Source organism: Oryx dammah, unplaced genomic scaffold (genome assembly GCF_014754425.2).
Source record: "Oryx dammah isolate SB20612 unplaced genomic scaffold, SCBI_Odam_1.1 HiC_scaffold_25, whole genome shotgun sequence".
In the NCBI taxonomy this organism is placed as follows: Eukaryota; Metazoa; Chordata; class Mammalia; order Artiodactyla; family Bovidae; genus Oryx; species Oryx dammah.
The window spans coordinates 80,115,673-80,131,848 of NW_024070209.1; the positions used below are offsets into that span (position 1 = coordinate 80,115,673).

The window sequence follows — 16,176 nt, forward strand, 5'->3', positions numbered from 1 at the left end:
TGTTCAGGAAGATCCCCTGGAGAGGCGTTTGGCTACCTACTCCAGTATTCTTGCCTGGAGAACTCTATGCACAGGGGAGCCTGGCAGGCTACAGTCCATGGGGTCACAAAGAGTCAGACACAACTGAGCAACTTAACATGCACACACACATACACACATGGTGGATCAAGTGTTGTGATAGTTTCAGGTGAAGAGTAAAGGAACTCAGCCATACGTATACATGGATGGCTTTCTCCCCTAAACCTCTGGCTCATCCAGGCTACCACATAACATTGAGCAGAGTCCCCATGTACTGTACAGTAGGGCCTTGTTGGTTATCCATTTTAAATATAACATGTGTACATGTCCTTCCCAAACTTCCTGTTTCTCCCCCCCCACCCCGGCAACCATTAAGTTTTCTTTACTACTGTGGGAAAATTGTATTACATTGCTTTATGTTTTTTACAATGTTAGGTTTTTAGCTTAACATTTCTACTTTGGATTATTTACTCTTAGTGCCGATCAGTCTTTGGAACCTGAACGGTTGGAAAGGCAAAAAAAAATATCTTGGTTAAAAGAGAGAGTAAAGGCCTTACAAGATCAAGAAAGTTCAGTCAATCAAGAGATCGAACAATTTCAGCAAGCCATAGAAAAAGACAAAGAAGAACATACCAGGATTAAGTAAGTTTTTTTCAGTTATTTGAAAAGCATGTAGTTTTCCTTTTTATGAAAATAAAATACTTGGTTTTTATTTTGTTCTTTCTCATAATAAAGTATCTTTCAAAATCACTTCCCTAATAAAACTTCTAAACTTGTAGAATTGGACAGTTTCTGGGTTTTCTTGTTTTTGTCACTGTTGCATTATTTTTAGTGGTCTTCTGACTGTTTTTTCCTGGTAACACAATTGTTTTCAAATAGAGAATCTGCCTTTAGTTCTTAGGATAGCTGTGTCATTTATTGGTATGCAGCTGTGTCATTTTTTGGTATGCAGGTGTTAGGGGAAAAGTCTGGATGTTTCTGTATAACCTTTTCATTCTGTTTTTCCACTTATATTTTTTAGGAGAGAAGAGTCAGATGTGAAGACTGCACTGAACTTTAACCAGAGGCAACTGAAAGAATTGAAAGATAGTAAAACTGATCGACTCAAAAGATTTGGCCCTCACGTTCCAGCTCTTCTTGAAGCCATAGATGATGCCTTCAGACGGGGGCACTTTACCTATAAACCTGTAGGCCCATTAGGTATTTGTCACCAGTTAGTCAGGATATCATAAAAATTAGAAGTGTATTTTTATTTTCAGGAAGGAGTCTGTTGAATATAATTTTTTTGAAACTCTGTCATCAAAGAACCATGTAGTTATGTGTTGACTTTGTACGCATTCTAAGAAATAATGATAAAATCACTATAAGCTTTGTAACTTTCCTCTTGTATCTTTTAAGCACAAAAGAATCAAGAGAACTTAGGAAAAGGAAAAGTAGCTATAGAGTTAAATAATCTGGTTCTGATTTTTTTCCTGAATGAATAAATCAGTAAACTAATTTGCATGTAATTGTTTAGTAGGAAGTTTCTACTTGGGTTGGACATATTTTTGAGTTCCCTTTCAAATATAAATCTGGGCTTATAGTTAACTATCCTCATATGTACATGAGAAGAAAAATCAATTGAGGGACTTTCCTGTTGGTCCAGTGGTTAAGACTTTACCTTTCAGTGCAGGGCTGTGGGTTCAATCCCTGGGTGGGGAACTAAGATGACACACAAGTCATGACCAAAAAACCAAAACATAAAATAGAAGTAATGTTGTAATAAACTCAAGAAAGACTTTAAAAATAGTCCACATCAAAAAAATCTTTATTAAAAAATACAGTAAGTTTTCAGTTATTTTTAATTCTGTACATCATTAGGTGAAAATGATGCTATAGATATATTTTTAGTACAGTATTATATACTGCATTAAGCATTGTAGTAATGTCCCTTCGTTCAAATATGTGTGTACCTCTATACCAGGATCCATTTCAATAGGTGAGGTATTTTTTTTCCTCTCTAAAATTTCAATATTAATCAGTTTTGCATTAAATAGTAGAGTCTATAACCCTTTTGGCTTGATTTTCAAAACCATTCAGAGGCTGAATTAGTATACACAAAGGAAAAACACTGTTGATTTACATTAGAGCAAGACAGCTTTTCATAGGATTTGGTGTTTTTTCCCCAGTGTATCCAGTGGGATGAGGGTATTTCCCATTTGGTTAAAATAAGATGTGTAATATTATTTAAATTGCTTAGTATGAAATATTTTAAAGTCATTTATGAACTGTTCTACAAAGATAATAGTTTCCCTGGTGGCTTAGTTGGTAAAGAGTCCACTGCAATGCGGGAGACCCGGCTTCAATCCCTGGGTTGGAAAGATCCTGTAGAGAAGGAATTGACAACCCACTGAAGCCTGGTGGGCTACAGTCCATGGGGTCACAAAGAGTCAGACATGACTGAGTGACTATCACTTCATACAGAGATAGTTACATTAATGTTTCAAGTATTTAATGGGCATTTTAATAGCTTTCTCTCATTTTTAGGAGCTTGCATTCATCTTCGGGACCCTGAGCTTGCTTTGGCTATTGAATCTTGCTTAAAAGGACTTCTTCAAGCCTATTGTTGCCATAACCATGCCGATGAAAGAGTGCTTCAGGCACTGATGCGAAAGTTTTATCCACCAGGGACCTCACGGCCACAGATAATAGTTTCGGAGTTTCGGAATGAGATGTATGATGTAAGACACAGGTGAGGCATCAGTAATCATTTAAAAACTGTTCTGGTTTTGCATAGTCATGTACAAGCTCAGAAAGAATTAGAACATTTTTAATGTTAACCATGTCTACACTACTGATCTGTAAAAATTCCATCAGCCACATCTTTAATTTGAATCTAGACATTGGAGATACATAGATCAATAAATGAGTACTCCCTGCCTTTAAGGTCCTCAACACGAGATCTGTTGTAGGAGACATACCAGGAAATAGACCTTGTATGGCTTAGAAATTGTACTGAAGAATAAAATGGTGCATACCTGTCCACGTTAAAAAGGAGGGTGTATGGCAGAGCTGTGGCACTTATTGCTCACAGTTCAACTAGAGGTGGTTTACAGAGTCCATAAAGAGCTGTGGTTGTTTTCTATGATCTTTGTTTGATTGTTTCCTTTGACCCTAACAAACCTCAAGGGCACCATACCCAAACTGGCCTCTTTGTTGGCTGCTAGCTAACTAACAATTTACTCTTATACACACACACACACACACCTATGTATATATGATATATATGTAAGGTGTATCTTCGTACATATATATATTCTTCTGTATATATATTTTCCTATTACTAGATTATAGTTTAAATTTTTTTTTCTCTCCCACTCCATTTTTTTCTTATGAGTCTTATATTTGGAGACATGAAAGATGCCCTTGTTTTTAAGCATGTTTTCTCCATATTTAATTTGATTGTGGTATTTTTCCTTTTACTTGGCTTTAGAAATCATGTTTTAAGATTTCTTCTAAGCTTAATTAGGATCATCAAAGCATTTTGTCCTGTAGTTGCTCCTACCACTGAGGCTCGTCACGCTTGCCTGGAATTTGATGTGCAGTTTCTCCTTGGTCCCCATCCTCTTTAGGCTTCTCCATTTTGTTGTTGCTTGAGCCTGTTTCATTCTTGTCCTTTCCTTGTCTCATGATTGACCCGTTATTGCTACTGTTCCTTCTTACTTTTAGTTCTCCTATACTGATTTTACCACGTGTCAGCAGGCAACTAATTGTGATATAAATTAAATATGAAGTATATCCCAGGGCAGTCGAGCAAAAGGAAGAGGTGGTTGTGACTGAGAGCTTTAGAGCTGGTAGGAGCAGGCCCATTCAGTGGTGGCACATGCCTACTTGAAAGTACTTGCTCCTCCCCAGCATAGAACCAGTGCTCTCAGTGAACTGGCCAGAGTCTATGTTTTACCGCAGTCCCCTTCCACATCCCCTCCCTCTTAGACTCCTGCTCCCCACCCTCTCTCCCCTCCTTTCCTGGGTTGTTTCACTGACATTGTTTGACATTTCTACAGCACCCATCCCCTGTTCTATCCTATCTTTGTTTTCACTTCTGCTTGAGCTCTGTCCTAAGATTACTGTCCTGTTTCTCTGCCTCATTTTACAGAAAAGACCCTTAGAAGAGTCGTCTCTGTCACTCATTTCTGTCTTCCTCTTCTTTCTTGAACCTTACCAGTCAAGCTTGTAGAACTTCATCACATCCCAGAACAGCTCTTGTCTAGGCACCAGCGAGCCTTGCTTGGCTTGGTTCTGGAGTCCTCCCTTCCTACTCACTGACTTGACCTATCAGCAGTGTTTGCTGAAGTGTGTTCTCATTCTCTTTAGGCCTCACTGCGACCTCTCGGGCTTACATGATCTGTCCTCTTACCTTCTGTCCTGTCCTCGTGTCCAGACACACTTGCCACACTGCTTGTCCACTGCATGCCAACCTCCTGGCTTCTCCAACAAGCATTTTCAGGGTCTTTGCAAATGCTGCTCCCTTGGCATGAAATGCTGTTCTTCAGGGTGCTAATACAACTCCCGTTCCCTTAGGTGTCTGCTCATTGTTACCCTAGTAAGGCTTTTCCTAACCTTTTCTGTGTAAAAAAGTACTTTTTCTTGCTTTTCTCTCTCCCTTCAATAGACTGTAAGCTTCATGGGGAGAAGGATATAGTCTGTTTTGTTCCTATCTCCTCATCCTCTGAACAGCATTTGGCACATAGTAGGTTCTCAGAAAGTACATGGTGAATTAATAACTAAGTGGAAAACATACACACACACACAGGTATTTTGTTTTAGAATTCTAGAACTAAGCATTATGAATGCCATTGCCATTTCCCCATGTCTTTTATTTTTTTCCTCCCATGTCTTTTAATTAATTAACTTTTATGTTTATGTGGTAGCAGTATAGGACTTAAGGAAATTGTAATAATTAGTTACAGTGGGTGATAGAATATAATGGTTAAGAATCTGGGTTCTAGAACTGAGCTGCCTGGTTTAAATCTTAGCTTGACCTCTAAGTTAGCTTTATGACATCAGGGAACTTGCCAAACTCTCTGAAGCTTCCTCACTTGAAAAAAAGTAGAATAATGTTACTATCTCATATAGTTGTTCTGAGAATTAAATAAGCCAGCACGGTCATTCGTCCTTTGGTATCCACAGGGGATTGATTCCAGGGCCCTCTGTTGGTACCGGAATCTGCAGATGCTCATGTCCCATAGTCGGCCCTCTGTAGCCACAGTTGCTGATTCAGACAAGCATGGATACTGCAGGACCTACTGTATTCATTGAAAAAGAATCCATGTATAAGTGGACATCTGCAGTTCAAACCTGTGTTGTTCAAGGATCAGCTGTACTTAGAATATACTTAGAACAGAGCCTAGTATTATATGAATATTTGCTAATAAGATAAAATTAAGCCTATTACAGATGTTTTCAAATGTCTTCCATGTCTTGTTATTATCCATCATTTCTTCAACCTATTCAAAATATATATCTAATGTATATAATAGAGCTTCCCTGGTGGCTCAAAGGTTAAAGCGTTTGCCTCCAATGCAAGAGACCCGAGTTCGATCCCTGGGTCGAGAAGATCCCCCTGGAGAAGGAAATGGTAACCCACTCCAGTATTCTTGCCTGGAGAATCCCATGGACAGAGAAGCCTGGTAGGCTACAGTCCATGGGGTCGCAAAGAGTTGGACACGACTGAGCGACTTCACTTTCACTTTCCATATATATAAAATTAAAGTTGGGTAAGTTAATCCTTATGTATTTTTGTCTCCTAGAACTGCATATCATCCAGAGTACCCAACAGTTCTGACAGCGTTAGAAATAGATAATGCAGTTGTTGCAAACAGCCTGATTGACATGAGAAGCATAGAGACAGTGCTGCTAATCAAAGTAAGTCCAAATGCTTCCTGTGTTTTATATTATTTTTAAATTTCCTAAACTTAAATTGGTTATATAAATTCTGCTTAAGTACTTTACTTGATATTTTATGAATTATTTTTCTTAACAAAAACCTTTGAGCTCTGTAAAATAAATCAATGTTTACTATTTATCAGCATATGTATTTCCGTGAACTTGTTAGATTATATCACCAGTATTGTGTTTCATCTATTGGTATAAATTTGCTGAGAAGGGACAAGGAAATTCAAAACAAATCTATAATTAATACAGTCTCTTTTTCTCATTAATAGAATCTGAGAGGCAATGATAGCAGTCATCCAAATGTGTACATGTATATTGCAAGTTCATATTGTAATTATCTGTGGGCTTGGCCCTCTGATATTTTATACAGATACTTGAAAGAAAATAATGAAGTCCCCTTGTAAAGATCTGTTCCAGGAAAGGTTGATTAGGCCTCAGTTCAGTTCAGTCACTCAGTCGTGTCCGACTCTCTGTGACCCCATGAACCGCAGCATGCCAGGCCTCCCTGTCCATCACCAACTCCCAGAGTCCACCCAAACCCATGTCCATTGAGTTGGTGATGCCATCCAACCGTCTCACCATCTGTCATCCCTTTTTCCTCCTGCCCTCAATCTTCCCAGCATCAGGGTCTTTTCAAATGAGTCAGCTCTTCTCATCAGGTAGCCAAAGTATTGGAGTTTCAGCTTCAACATCAGTCCTTCCAATGAACATCAGGACTGATCTGCTTTAGGATGGACTGGTTGGATCTCCTTGTAGTCCAAGGGACTCTCAAGAGTCTTCTCCAACACCACAGTTCAAAAGCAGCAATTCTTCTGCTCTCAGCTTTCTTTATAGTCCAACTCTCACATCCATACGTGACCCCTGGAGAAACCATAGCCTTGACTAGAGGGAGCTTTGTTGATAAAGTAATGTCTCTGCTTTTTAATATGCTGTCTAGGTTGGTCATAACGTTCCTTCCAAGGAGTAAGCATCTTTTACTTTCATGGCTGCAATAAGCCTAATCACCTTACTTCCTCTAGGAAGTAAAATATTAAAGATTTCCAGATTTTCCCTACATAATTCAGTGTACTAATCTTTTCTTGGAATTTGCTCTTAACTCATTTTTTCTAGGGTATAAAAGACATTTAGAAAAAAGTAAGATTTCATTTTTCTATGAAAAATAAGATTTCTAAGGTAAATATTTTTATGTGAAAAGGTACTTAAGATTTTTTATTTTAATGGATAGCAGTATTAGAATTTAAAAATAAAATGTCAGTTTGTCATAGAACATTGTTTCCAATGTTTTTAAGACTTAGTTTAATTCTTTGAATCTTGAAAGCAGTTTTTTAAATTCTTCTATTTATCTTCATGGAATTGTTTCATTTGAATGTTTAAACAAAAATACTTGAATCTTAAACTAGTGATAGGTAACATTTTGAAATTATATACAGTGGAAATGCTTTGGCATATTTTAAAAATGTATTTTTCCCTCTATATTTTTTAGAATAATTCTGTAGCTCGTGCAGTGATGCAATCCCAAAAGCCACCCAAGAATTGTAGAGAAGCTTTTACTGCTGATGGTGATCAGGTTTTTGCAAGACGTTATTATTCATCTGAATATACAAGACCTAAGTTTCTAAGCAGAGATGTGGATTCTGAAATAAGGTTGGTATGCAGTGTAGCTTTACTGTATTATTCCCACCCTTTCCTTTTGATTTATTTATTTTTTGCTGTGCTGGGTCTTCTTTGTTACAGGTAGGCTTTCTCTAGTTGTGGCAAGAGAGAGCTACTTTCTAGCTGAGGGTGTGTGGGCTTCTGTTTGCAGTGGCTTCTCTTGTTGCAGAGCATGGCTCTAGGGCGTATAGGCTTCAGTCAGTAGTTGTGGTCCATGGTCTTAGTTGCTCCACAGCAGGTTGGATCTTCCCAGATCGGGGATCAAATCCGTGTCTCCTGCATTGGCAGGTGGACTCTACCATTGAGCCATCAGGGAAGCCCCTGAACTTTGTTGTTTTACTTTTTTAAACTGTTTCTCACATTAATGAACTTTATTGATTGACAACACAATGTTATTATAATACTTTGTATCATCTGTTTTGACCAGCAAGTATAGTTGTCTGATATGTGGAAGTTTAAAAAAAAATTCACTGGTGTTTTTTAAATACAGAAAAATATAAATTGGAAAACAAAAGTAACTCATAATCTGATTTTCCAACAGTCCCTATTGACATTTTAAAAATAATTAAAAGTAATATATGCACATGGTGAGAAAATTCACAGTCCAGAAATGTATGCATTGAAAAGTGAAGCCCTTTGCCCCCATCTCTCTTTCAGAAGTAAGGTAATAGTTTAACAGTTTCTTACATATATTTCCAGAATGGTTTATATACTTGTACTTTCTTATATTTATTTCTAGAACAGTTTGAAATTGAGATATAATTCAAGTGTACAATTGAGAGATTTTTGTGCAGCCATAACCATTATCTCAGTCCCAAGCATTTTTGTCACACCAGAAGGAAAACTGCCCATGAGCAGTTGTTCCCTCATTCCTCCCCACCCTCAGCCTCTGGCAACCGCTACTCTATTTTTGGATTTGTCTTTATGGATTAGTTTACTCTGGATACTTCATAACAGTTCAGTTGCTCAGTTGTGTCCGACTTTGCAACCCAGTGAATCGCAGCACGCCGGGCCTCCCTGTCCATCACCAACTCCCGGAGTTCACTCAAACTCATGTCCATCGAGTCAGTGATGCCATCCAGCCATCTCATTCTCTGTCGTCCCCTTTTCCTCCTGCCCCCAATCCCTCCCAGCATCAGGGTCTTTTCCAATTACACAGCTCTTTGCATGAGGTGGCCAAAGTACTGGAGTTTCAGCTTTAGCATCATTCCTTCCAAAGAACACCCAGGACTGATCTCCTTCAGAATGGGTTGGTTGGATCTCCTTGCAGTCCAAGGGACTCTCAAGAGTCTTCTCCAGCATCACAACTCAAAAGCAGCAATTCTTCAGCACTCAGCTTTCTTCACAGTCCAACTCTCACATCCATACATGACCACTGGAAAAACCATAGCCTTGACTAGACGGACCTTTGGTGGCAAAGTAATGTCTCTGCTTTTGAATATGCTATCTAGGTTGGTCATAACTTTCCTTCCAAGGAGTAAGCGTCTTTTAATTTCATGGCTGCAATCACCATCTGCAGTGATTTTGGAGCCCCCAAAAATAAAATCTGACACTGTTTCCACTGTTTCCCCATCTGTTTCCCATGAAGTGATGGGACCGGATGCCATGATCTTCGTTTTCTAAATGTTGAGCTTTAAGCCAACCTTTTCACTCTCCTCTTTCACTTTCATCAAGAGGCTTTTTGGTTCCTCTTGACTTTCTGCCATAAGGGTGGTGTCATCTGCATATCTCAGGTGATTGACATTTCCCCTGGCAATCTTGATTCCAGCTTGTGCTTTCCAGGCCAGCGTTTCTCATGATATACTCTGCATAGAAGTTAAATAAACAAGGGTGACAGTACACAGCCTTGACGTACTCCTTTTCCTATGTGGAACCAGTCTGTTGTTCCATGTCCAGTTCTAACTGTTGCTTCCTGACCTGCATATATGAGTTATATAAAATGCATCCGTTTGTGTCCAGCTTCTTCCACTTAGCATAATGTTTCAAAGTTCATCCATTTGTGCTGTGTATAAGTATGCATATGGTTTCTATGTCTTGCTTTTTGTCTCTCAGTATTATATCTTGGGCAGGGCTTCCCTGGTGGCTCGGTAAAGAATCTGCCTCCAATGCAGGAGACATGGGTTCGATCCCTAGGTTAGGAAGATCCCCTGGAGTCAGAAATTGCAACCCACTCCAATATTCTTTCCTGGGAAATCCCATTGACAGAGGAGCCTGGTGAGCTACAGTCCATGGGGTTGCAAAAGAGTCAAATGTGACTTAGCGACTAAACAGCAACAATTAAATCTTGGAGATTGTTCCATATAATAGTCATTATCATTGTTTTATTAACATACAATTTATGGGCCAATTTAAAATATTTAATAACGTTAAATAATTACTATTATTTCTAGTACTTAATAATGTTAAATGAGCCTTAATATTTGTTAAAAGAAATAATTTACTATTTAAAATTTCTTTGATTTACATAAATTGATCACTTAATAGCAGTTGCCAAATGACTACAGAATGATTGATTTCCCTAATGCCCTCTCATACTATGAAGATATGAAGAATGCTTTTCTGTGCCCCGATCAACTCAGCACTGACAGATTCCCATTGATGAAAGATTGCCCTGAAAAAGATTCTGTGTCTGGCCCCGTTTTTACTGGAAATATACAAGTACTCTCCTCTTTCTTTCATTTGCTCATTTGTTTATCATTCATTCAACATTTACTGATTGTTTTTTTAATTTTGAAAGTTCTGCCAGGTAGCATGGCTATAATAATAGTACATCAGATTTAAAATGCTGTTATTCTATATACTAGTAAAAAATAAAAATATTGCTAGTTGAACCATGGACTAGAAGATGATTTTAGAATTCAGAGATGTTAAACTGTGGGAAAATATGCTCTTAGTGAAATCTGACATACACTTTTTATCAGAGAAAAGCTCTTCTTAACTACACAGGTGGTTCTCTTCCACCAGGCACATGCTTTTGGACAACAGGTACTTGGGTCAGTGAGGAGGAAAAAAGATCACTTCTGAAGGCAGGTGCCTCTGCTGGTGTGGAGACCCTTCTGGCATTGGTATCTGCTGACCTTATCCTCCACCTCTTTTCGTTGTCCTTCTTTCTTCCCCTTTCTCTCCCCACACATTCATAAGTGTTTATTCACCACCACAAATGTGGGAGTCTGTTTCTCGCTTCAGGTATTTCTTTTCATCTTCTCCTCCAGTTGCTGCAGCTGGTGAAAACTTCAGAGAACACACATCAGTTGTCTCCTCTCCCAGGCTTGTTCTTATGTTCCCACAGTGATGTGGACATGCAGTGCAGTGTCCCGTTCACATTTCAGTGTTACTGTTTATTTCCTGACGCTTAGGCATTTTGTTTAATTTCTTCATGCCTTAATTCTTTTTCTGCCTCTGCTTATCACTGTGCACAGTGCCTTTCGTAGGTAGATCATAAGTACTTAATGAAATAAATAAAATTTAATTCCAGTTTAATAGATGTTTTTTGAAATCTCCATGTTTCCATGTTATGAATTACTTGTTTAGGAGTAGAGAACTGGTTTAACTGCATAAGATTTGGCAAAACTCTGTTACAAGTAAGGCTTTCTTTGTAAAGATCTAAATATTTGTAATATTCAGAAGTAAATTTAAAGTATTTTTTTTACCCTCTCTCTTCTATTAAGTGACTTGGAGGATGAAGTTGAAAATAAAAAAGCCCAGATATTAAATCTTCAGCAACATCTGTCTGCCCTTGAAAAGGATATTAAATGCAATGAAGAACTTCTCAGAAGGTACCAGCTGCATTATAAAGAGTTAAAGGTAAGAAAACATCATTTTATTTTCTCAGCTTAATCATTTGCTAGTTACTTTTAAGGTCTTACCATGCACTGAGTTAGATGAGTAGTTCTCAGATTTTTTGGCCTCAAGCCCCTTTACAGTCTTAAAAGAGCCCTCATCTGTGTGGGTTTATCAGTATTCCTATTATTAAGAATTAAAGCAAAATTTAAGAATATTTATTAACTAATTTAAAAATAACAAGTACATTATGTATTAACATAAACAATGTTTTTTTTGGCAAATAGCTAGTTTCCAAAGCCAGAAAGATTTAGTAAAATGATTGACATTTTGTATATTTTTCTAAATCTCTGATATCTGGCATAATAAAATTCACCTAACCTGTCATATCAGCTTCTAAAATCAGTCTATTGCAGTATTGCACATTATAGTTATAAACCTCCTGTACACTTAGAAGAAATCGATAGTAAAAGTGAGCTAAAAAAATAATGCCTTGATGTTTTTATGAAAAGTATTTTTACCTAATGGACCCTCTGAATGAGTCTCTGAGAATCCCAGGAGATACTGGGATTGGACTTTAAGAACCATTGGGATAATCATTCTAGCACTTTAGACTGGATGTTTCAAGAAAACACTGTCTCTGTGGACGCAATACTGTCATACTGTCTTCATTTTAAATGCTAAAATGGAATACTTCTATCTGCTTTGTATGAAAGTTAATTAGCAATAATGGTAATCGATACAGACTTTATATATAATTTTCTTTGGTTCTTTTAATACTAATGTGTCTTTAACTGTGGAACCCTTCTCTAATATAAACCAGAGTAGAATTTTGTTGAGTAATACATCCTTTCCAGGGTTTTTGTTTCTATTTTTCATTTATTTTTATGTTACTAAAATCTAAATACCTTTTTTTTTCAAAAGATGAAAATAAGGAAAAGTATTTCTGAAATTCGGGAACTTGAGAATATAGAAGAACACCAGTCGGTAGATATTGCAACCTTGGTAAGGTTCTTTTCCTCAACTTAAATGTAATGTAAAAGACAAAACTATTACTTAGGTTAAGAGTATCTAGTCTCAGATTTTTAAAAATAAACTTTTTAAGGCAACTTTTTATGATTGCTATCTCCATTTACAAATAAGTTAGAAACTTCCTGGTATATGGCCTTCAAGTTCCTTAATATTTTGTACATATAACTTCCACATATTGTAATTGGTTTTGTCTTCTTCTAATGTAATAAATCTTTGTCAGAGCTTGTTTATCTAAACGGTAACTGTTCAAACTACCTAGCATAGTATTTTTCATAATTAATCAGTACCAGTATTAGTGATATCATTTATTCAGTTGCAGTTGGTCTCTTTGAACTGTTTTCCTTTTTCGGAGTTGATTGGTTTTTATTCACCCCATATTTGTTCTCTTAGGCATCTTTTTATGACATTCAGCTTAACTCCCTAAGTTACGATAGTTAGTGAATTAAATCGATTGCAGAGTCTTGTTAAAATGAATCAGTATTTACCTGATTCATTCAGAGTAAATCAGTATTTACTCTGTACCAGGCATCATGTTAAATGCTGAGGGACACAGCAGTAAACAAAACAGATCAAGTCACTGCACTGATGGAGCTTTACTCCAATAAGAATTTGTCTCCAATTTGGATTAGTAATTTGGTTTTCCCCTTAGTGTTTTTCTGCTTTAATTCCTATTGTTGATAGACTCAATTTCTTAAAGGTATATGTCTTATTTATTTTTGTTCAGTCAGCATCTGATACATTGTCTGGCATAAGGTATATATTTATATATACTATATTTCGAAGGAAAAAGTGAGTAATAGAATAAAAGTTATCCCCTTTGATTATGACCTCAAGCACAATAAAATAGTTTGTCTTCTAAATGTAATCCTTTTCTATTTTTTAACCTATATTCTTCTACCTTCTAATTTACCAGTAAGAGTATGAAAATATCATAATGTTCTTTGTATTTGTCTTTAATCTGATTTGCTTGTAGCCTGTAGTTTCTCCTTTTCCAGAATTATATATTTTCCTGTTGGATAACTTAAGTATTTGAATTAATTCTATATGCTCTGCAAATGTTGCCAGGAAGATGAAGCTCAAGAAAATAAAATCAAGATGAAAATGGTTGAGAAAAATATGGAACAACAAAAAGAAACTATGGAACATCTTAAAAGCCTGAAAGTAGAAGCAGAAAACAAGTATGATGAAATTAAACAGAAAATTAATCAGCTCTCAGAGCTAGCAGATCCACTTAAGGTATATATTGTTATTCTGATGTGTGTGTGTGTGTGTGTGTGTGTATTGTTATTCTGATATGTGTGTGTGTGTGTATTGTTATTCTGATATGTGTGTGTGTGTGTGTGTGTGTATTTATTTATTTATTTTTCAGTTTTATATCTGCAGTATACCTGCTAGAAGGGCTTTCCTGGTAACTCAGCTGGTAAAGAATCCGCCAGCAATGCAGGAAACCCCAGTTCAATTCCTGGGTTGGGAAGATCCGTTGGAGAAGGGATAGGCTACCCACTCCAGTATTCTTGGGCTTCCCAGATGGCTCAGCTGGTAAAGAATCTTCCAGCAATGTGGGAGACCTGGGTTCAATCCCTGGATTGGGAAGATCCCCTGGAGAAGGGAAAGGCTACCTACTCCAGTAATCTGGCCTGGAGAATTCCATTGATTGTATAGTCCGTGGGGTTGCCAGGGGTGGCAAAGAGTCGGACATAACCTAGCGACTTTCACTTTCACACCTGCTAGATAATATTCTAACAGAATTTATGACTAAATGTAAATAAAGCTGTATAAAACCGGGATGTACACCAACTTTTCATCATTAGATCAATCAGAATTAAATACTCTCCTCACACCTGTACAGAAAATAAATTGCCAAATTTTTCTCCCTCTCCCCCGCAAAAGGTTACAGCTTGTGTTACCTTTTTATTTTGTGGGATATTTTCTTCTTTTAGATCAGAGACAGGGATATTTATCTGTTCGTTCTGTCTCTGTGCTTACCTGTTCTCTTGTCCTACCTCTCCTCAATAACTCTAGGGTTCGGTTCAGTTCAGTTGCTCAGTTCTATCCAACTCTGTGACCCAATGGACTACTGCACGCCAGGCTTCCCTGTCTATCACCAACTCCCAGAGCATACTCAAACTCATGTCCATCAAGTCAGTGATGCCATCCAACCATCTTGTCCTCTGTCGTCCCCTTCTCCTCCTGCCTTCAGTCTTTCTCAGAATCTGGATCTTTTTCCAGTGAATGAGTTCTTTGCATCAGGTGGCCAAAGTATTGGAGTATCAGCTTCAGCATCAGTCCTTCCAATGGAATAGTCAAGACTGATTTCCTTTAGGGTGGACTGGTTGTATTTACCTCCTTGCTGTCCAAGGGACTCTCAAGAGTCTTCTCCAGCACCACAGTTCAAAAGCATCAATTCTTCGGCACTCGTCTTTGTAGTCCAACTTTTACATCCATACATGACTAGTGGAAAAGCCATAGCTTTGACTAGATGGACCTTTGTTGGTAAAGTAATGTCTCTGCTTTTTTAGTATGCTATCTAGGTTGGTCATAACTTTTCTTCCAAGGAGCAAGTATCTTTTCATTTCATGGCTGCAGTCACCATCTGCAGTGATTTTGGAGCCCCCCAAAATAAAGTCTGTCACTGTTCCCATTGTTTCCCCATCTATTTTCTATGAAGTGATGGGACTGGATGCCATGATCTTAGTTTTCTGAATGTTGGGTTTTAAGCCAACTTTTCACTTTCCTCTTTCACTTTCATCAAGAGGCTCTTTAATTTCTTCACTTTCTGCCATAAGGGTGGTGTCATCTGCATATCTGAGGTTATTGATATTTCTCTCAGCAATCTTGATTCCAGCTTGTGCTTCATCCAGCCCTGCATTTCTCATGATGTACTTACATATAAGTTAAATAAGCAGGGCAACAATATACAGCCTTGACATACTCCTTTCCTGATTTGGAACCAGTCTGTTGTTCCATGTCCAGTTCTAACTGTTGCTTCTTGACCTGCATATAGATTTCTCAGGAGGCAGGTCAGATGGTCTGGTATTCCCATCTCTTGAAGAATTTTCCACAGTTTGTGGTGATCCACACAGTCAAAGTCTTTGGCATAGTCAATAAAGCAGAAGTAGATGTAGATGTTTTTCTGGAACTCTCTTGCTTTTTCGATGATCCAACAGTTGGCAATTTTATCTCTGCCAAAGAGTTTAATCTTTGAACTCTTAAGATTAATTGATATAAAAGCCAGCTTGAAATAAATTGCTACCCACTTCCTACTTACTAATGTATCCGCATTATATTCCACCCAGAATTCAGTTGACTTTTTTTGTTTGAAGACACATGCTTTTTGAAACCAAATTAAGAAAATAAAGTTTATTATCAGCAACTTATTATCTTTCTAATTGAACAGCTCAATTATTCTCAAAACTTCAGATTTTATTTATAAGATACAGAAGAATCAGTAGTATGTCTTAAAAGGGAAGACGTATGTTGATGATCTAACCCTTTTTTTGCAGGAAAATTACTCTTTGACTCAGAATGTATTTAAATATTTTAAAAGTTTAAAAGAACTTGCACGCGTATGTGCTTTACTATAATTGTCTCCACTGACAGTTTTGGAAAGTGTAATTTATTAAAGAGAGTTAGAGGAGAAACTGAATAGAAACAATTTTTCCCTATTTGTGGTGACCTCTATATTGTTGCTTTCCATAGAGCTGTGATTTCTGGCTGCCTTGGTAATGGATGTTGGTTTTGTTTTTTTCTATTTGAGCT

General features: G+C 37.4%; 1 protein-coding gene across 2 annotated transcripts in view; it reads left to right on the forward strand.

Annotated features, from left to right (window-relative positions):
- SMC6 (structural maintenance of chromosomes 6) overlaps positions 1 to 16,176 on the forward strand; it is a 76,385-nt gene that overhangs the window by 42,172 nt on the left and 18,037 nt on the right. For both annotated transcript variants that reach the window (XM_040225011.1, XM_040225012.1), the window contains 8 exons: positions 496 to 660; positions 1,040 to 1,218; positions 2,545 to 2,749; positions 5,808 to 5,922; positions 7,436 to 7,596; positions 11,274 to 11,409; positions 12,310 to 12,390; positions 13,483 to 13,653. In XM_040225011.1, coding sequence (XP_040080945.1) covers positions 496 to 660; positions 1,040 to 1,218; positions 2,545 to 2,749; positions 5,808 to 5,922; positions 7,436 to 7,596; positions 11,274 to 11,409; positions 12,310 to 12,390; positions 13,483 to 13,653 — 1,213 coding nt within the window. The remainder of the gene's footprint in view (positions 1 to 495; positions 661 to 1,039; positions 1,219 to 2,544; positions 2,750 to 5,807; positions 5,923 to 7,435; positions 7,597 to 11,273; positions 11,410 to 12,309; positions 12,391 to 13,482; positions 13,654 to 16,176) is intronic.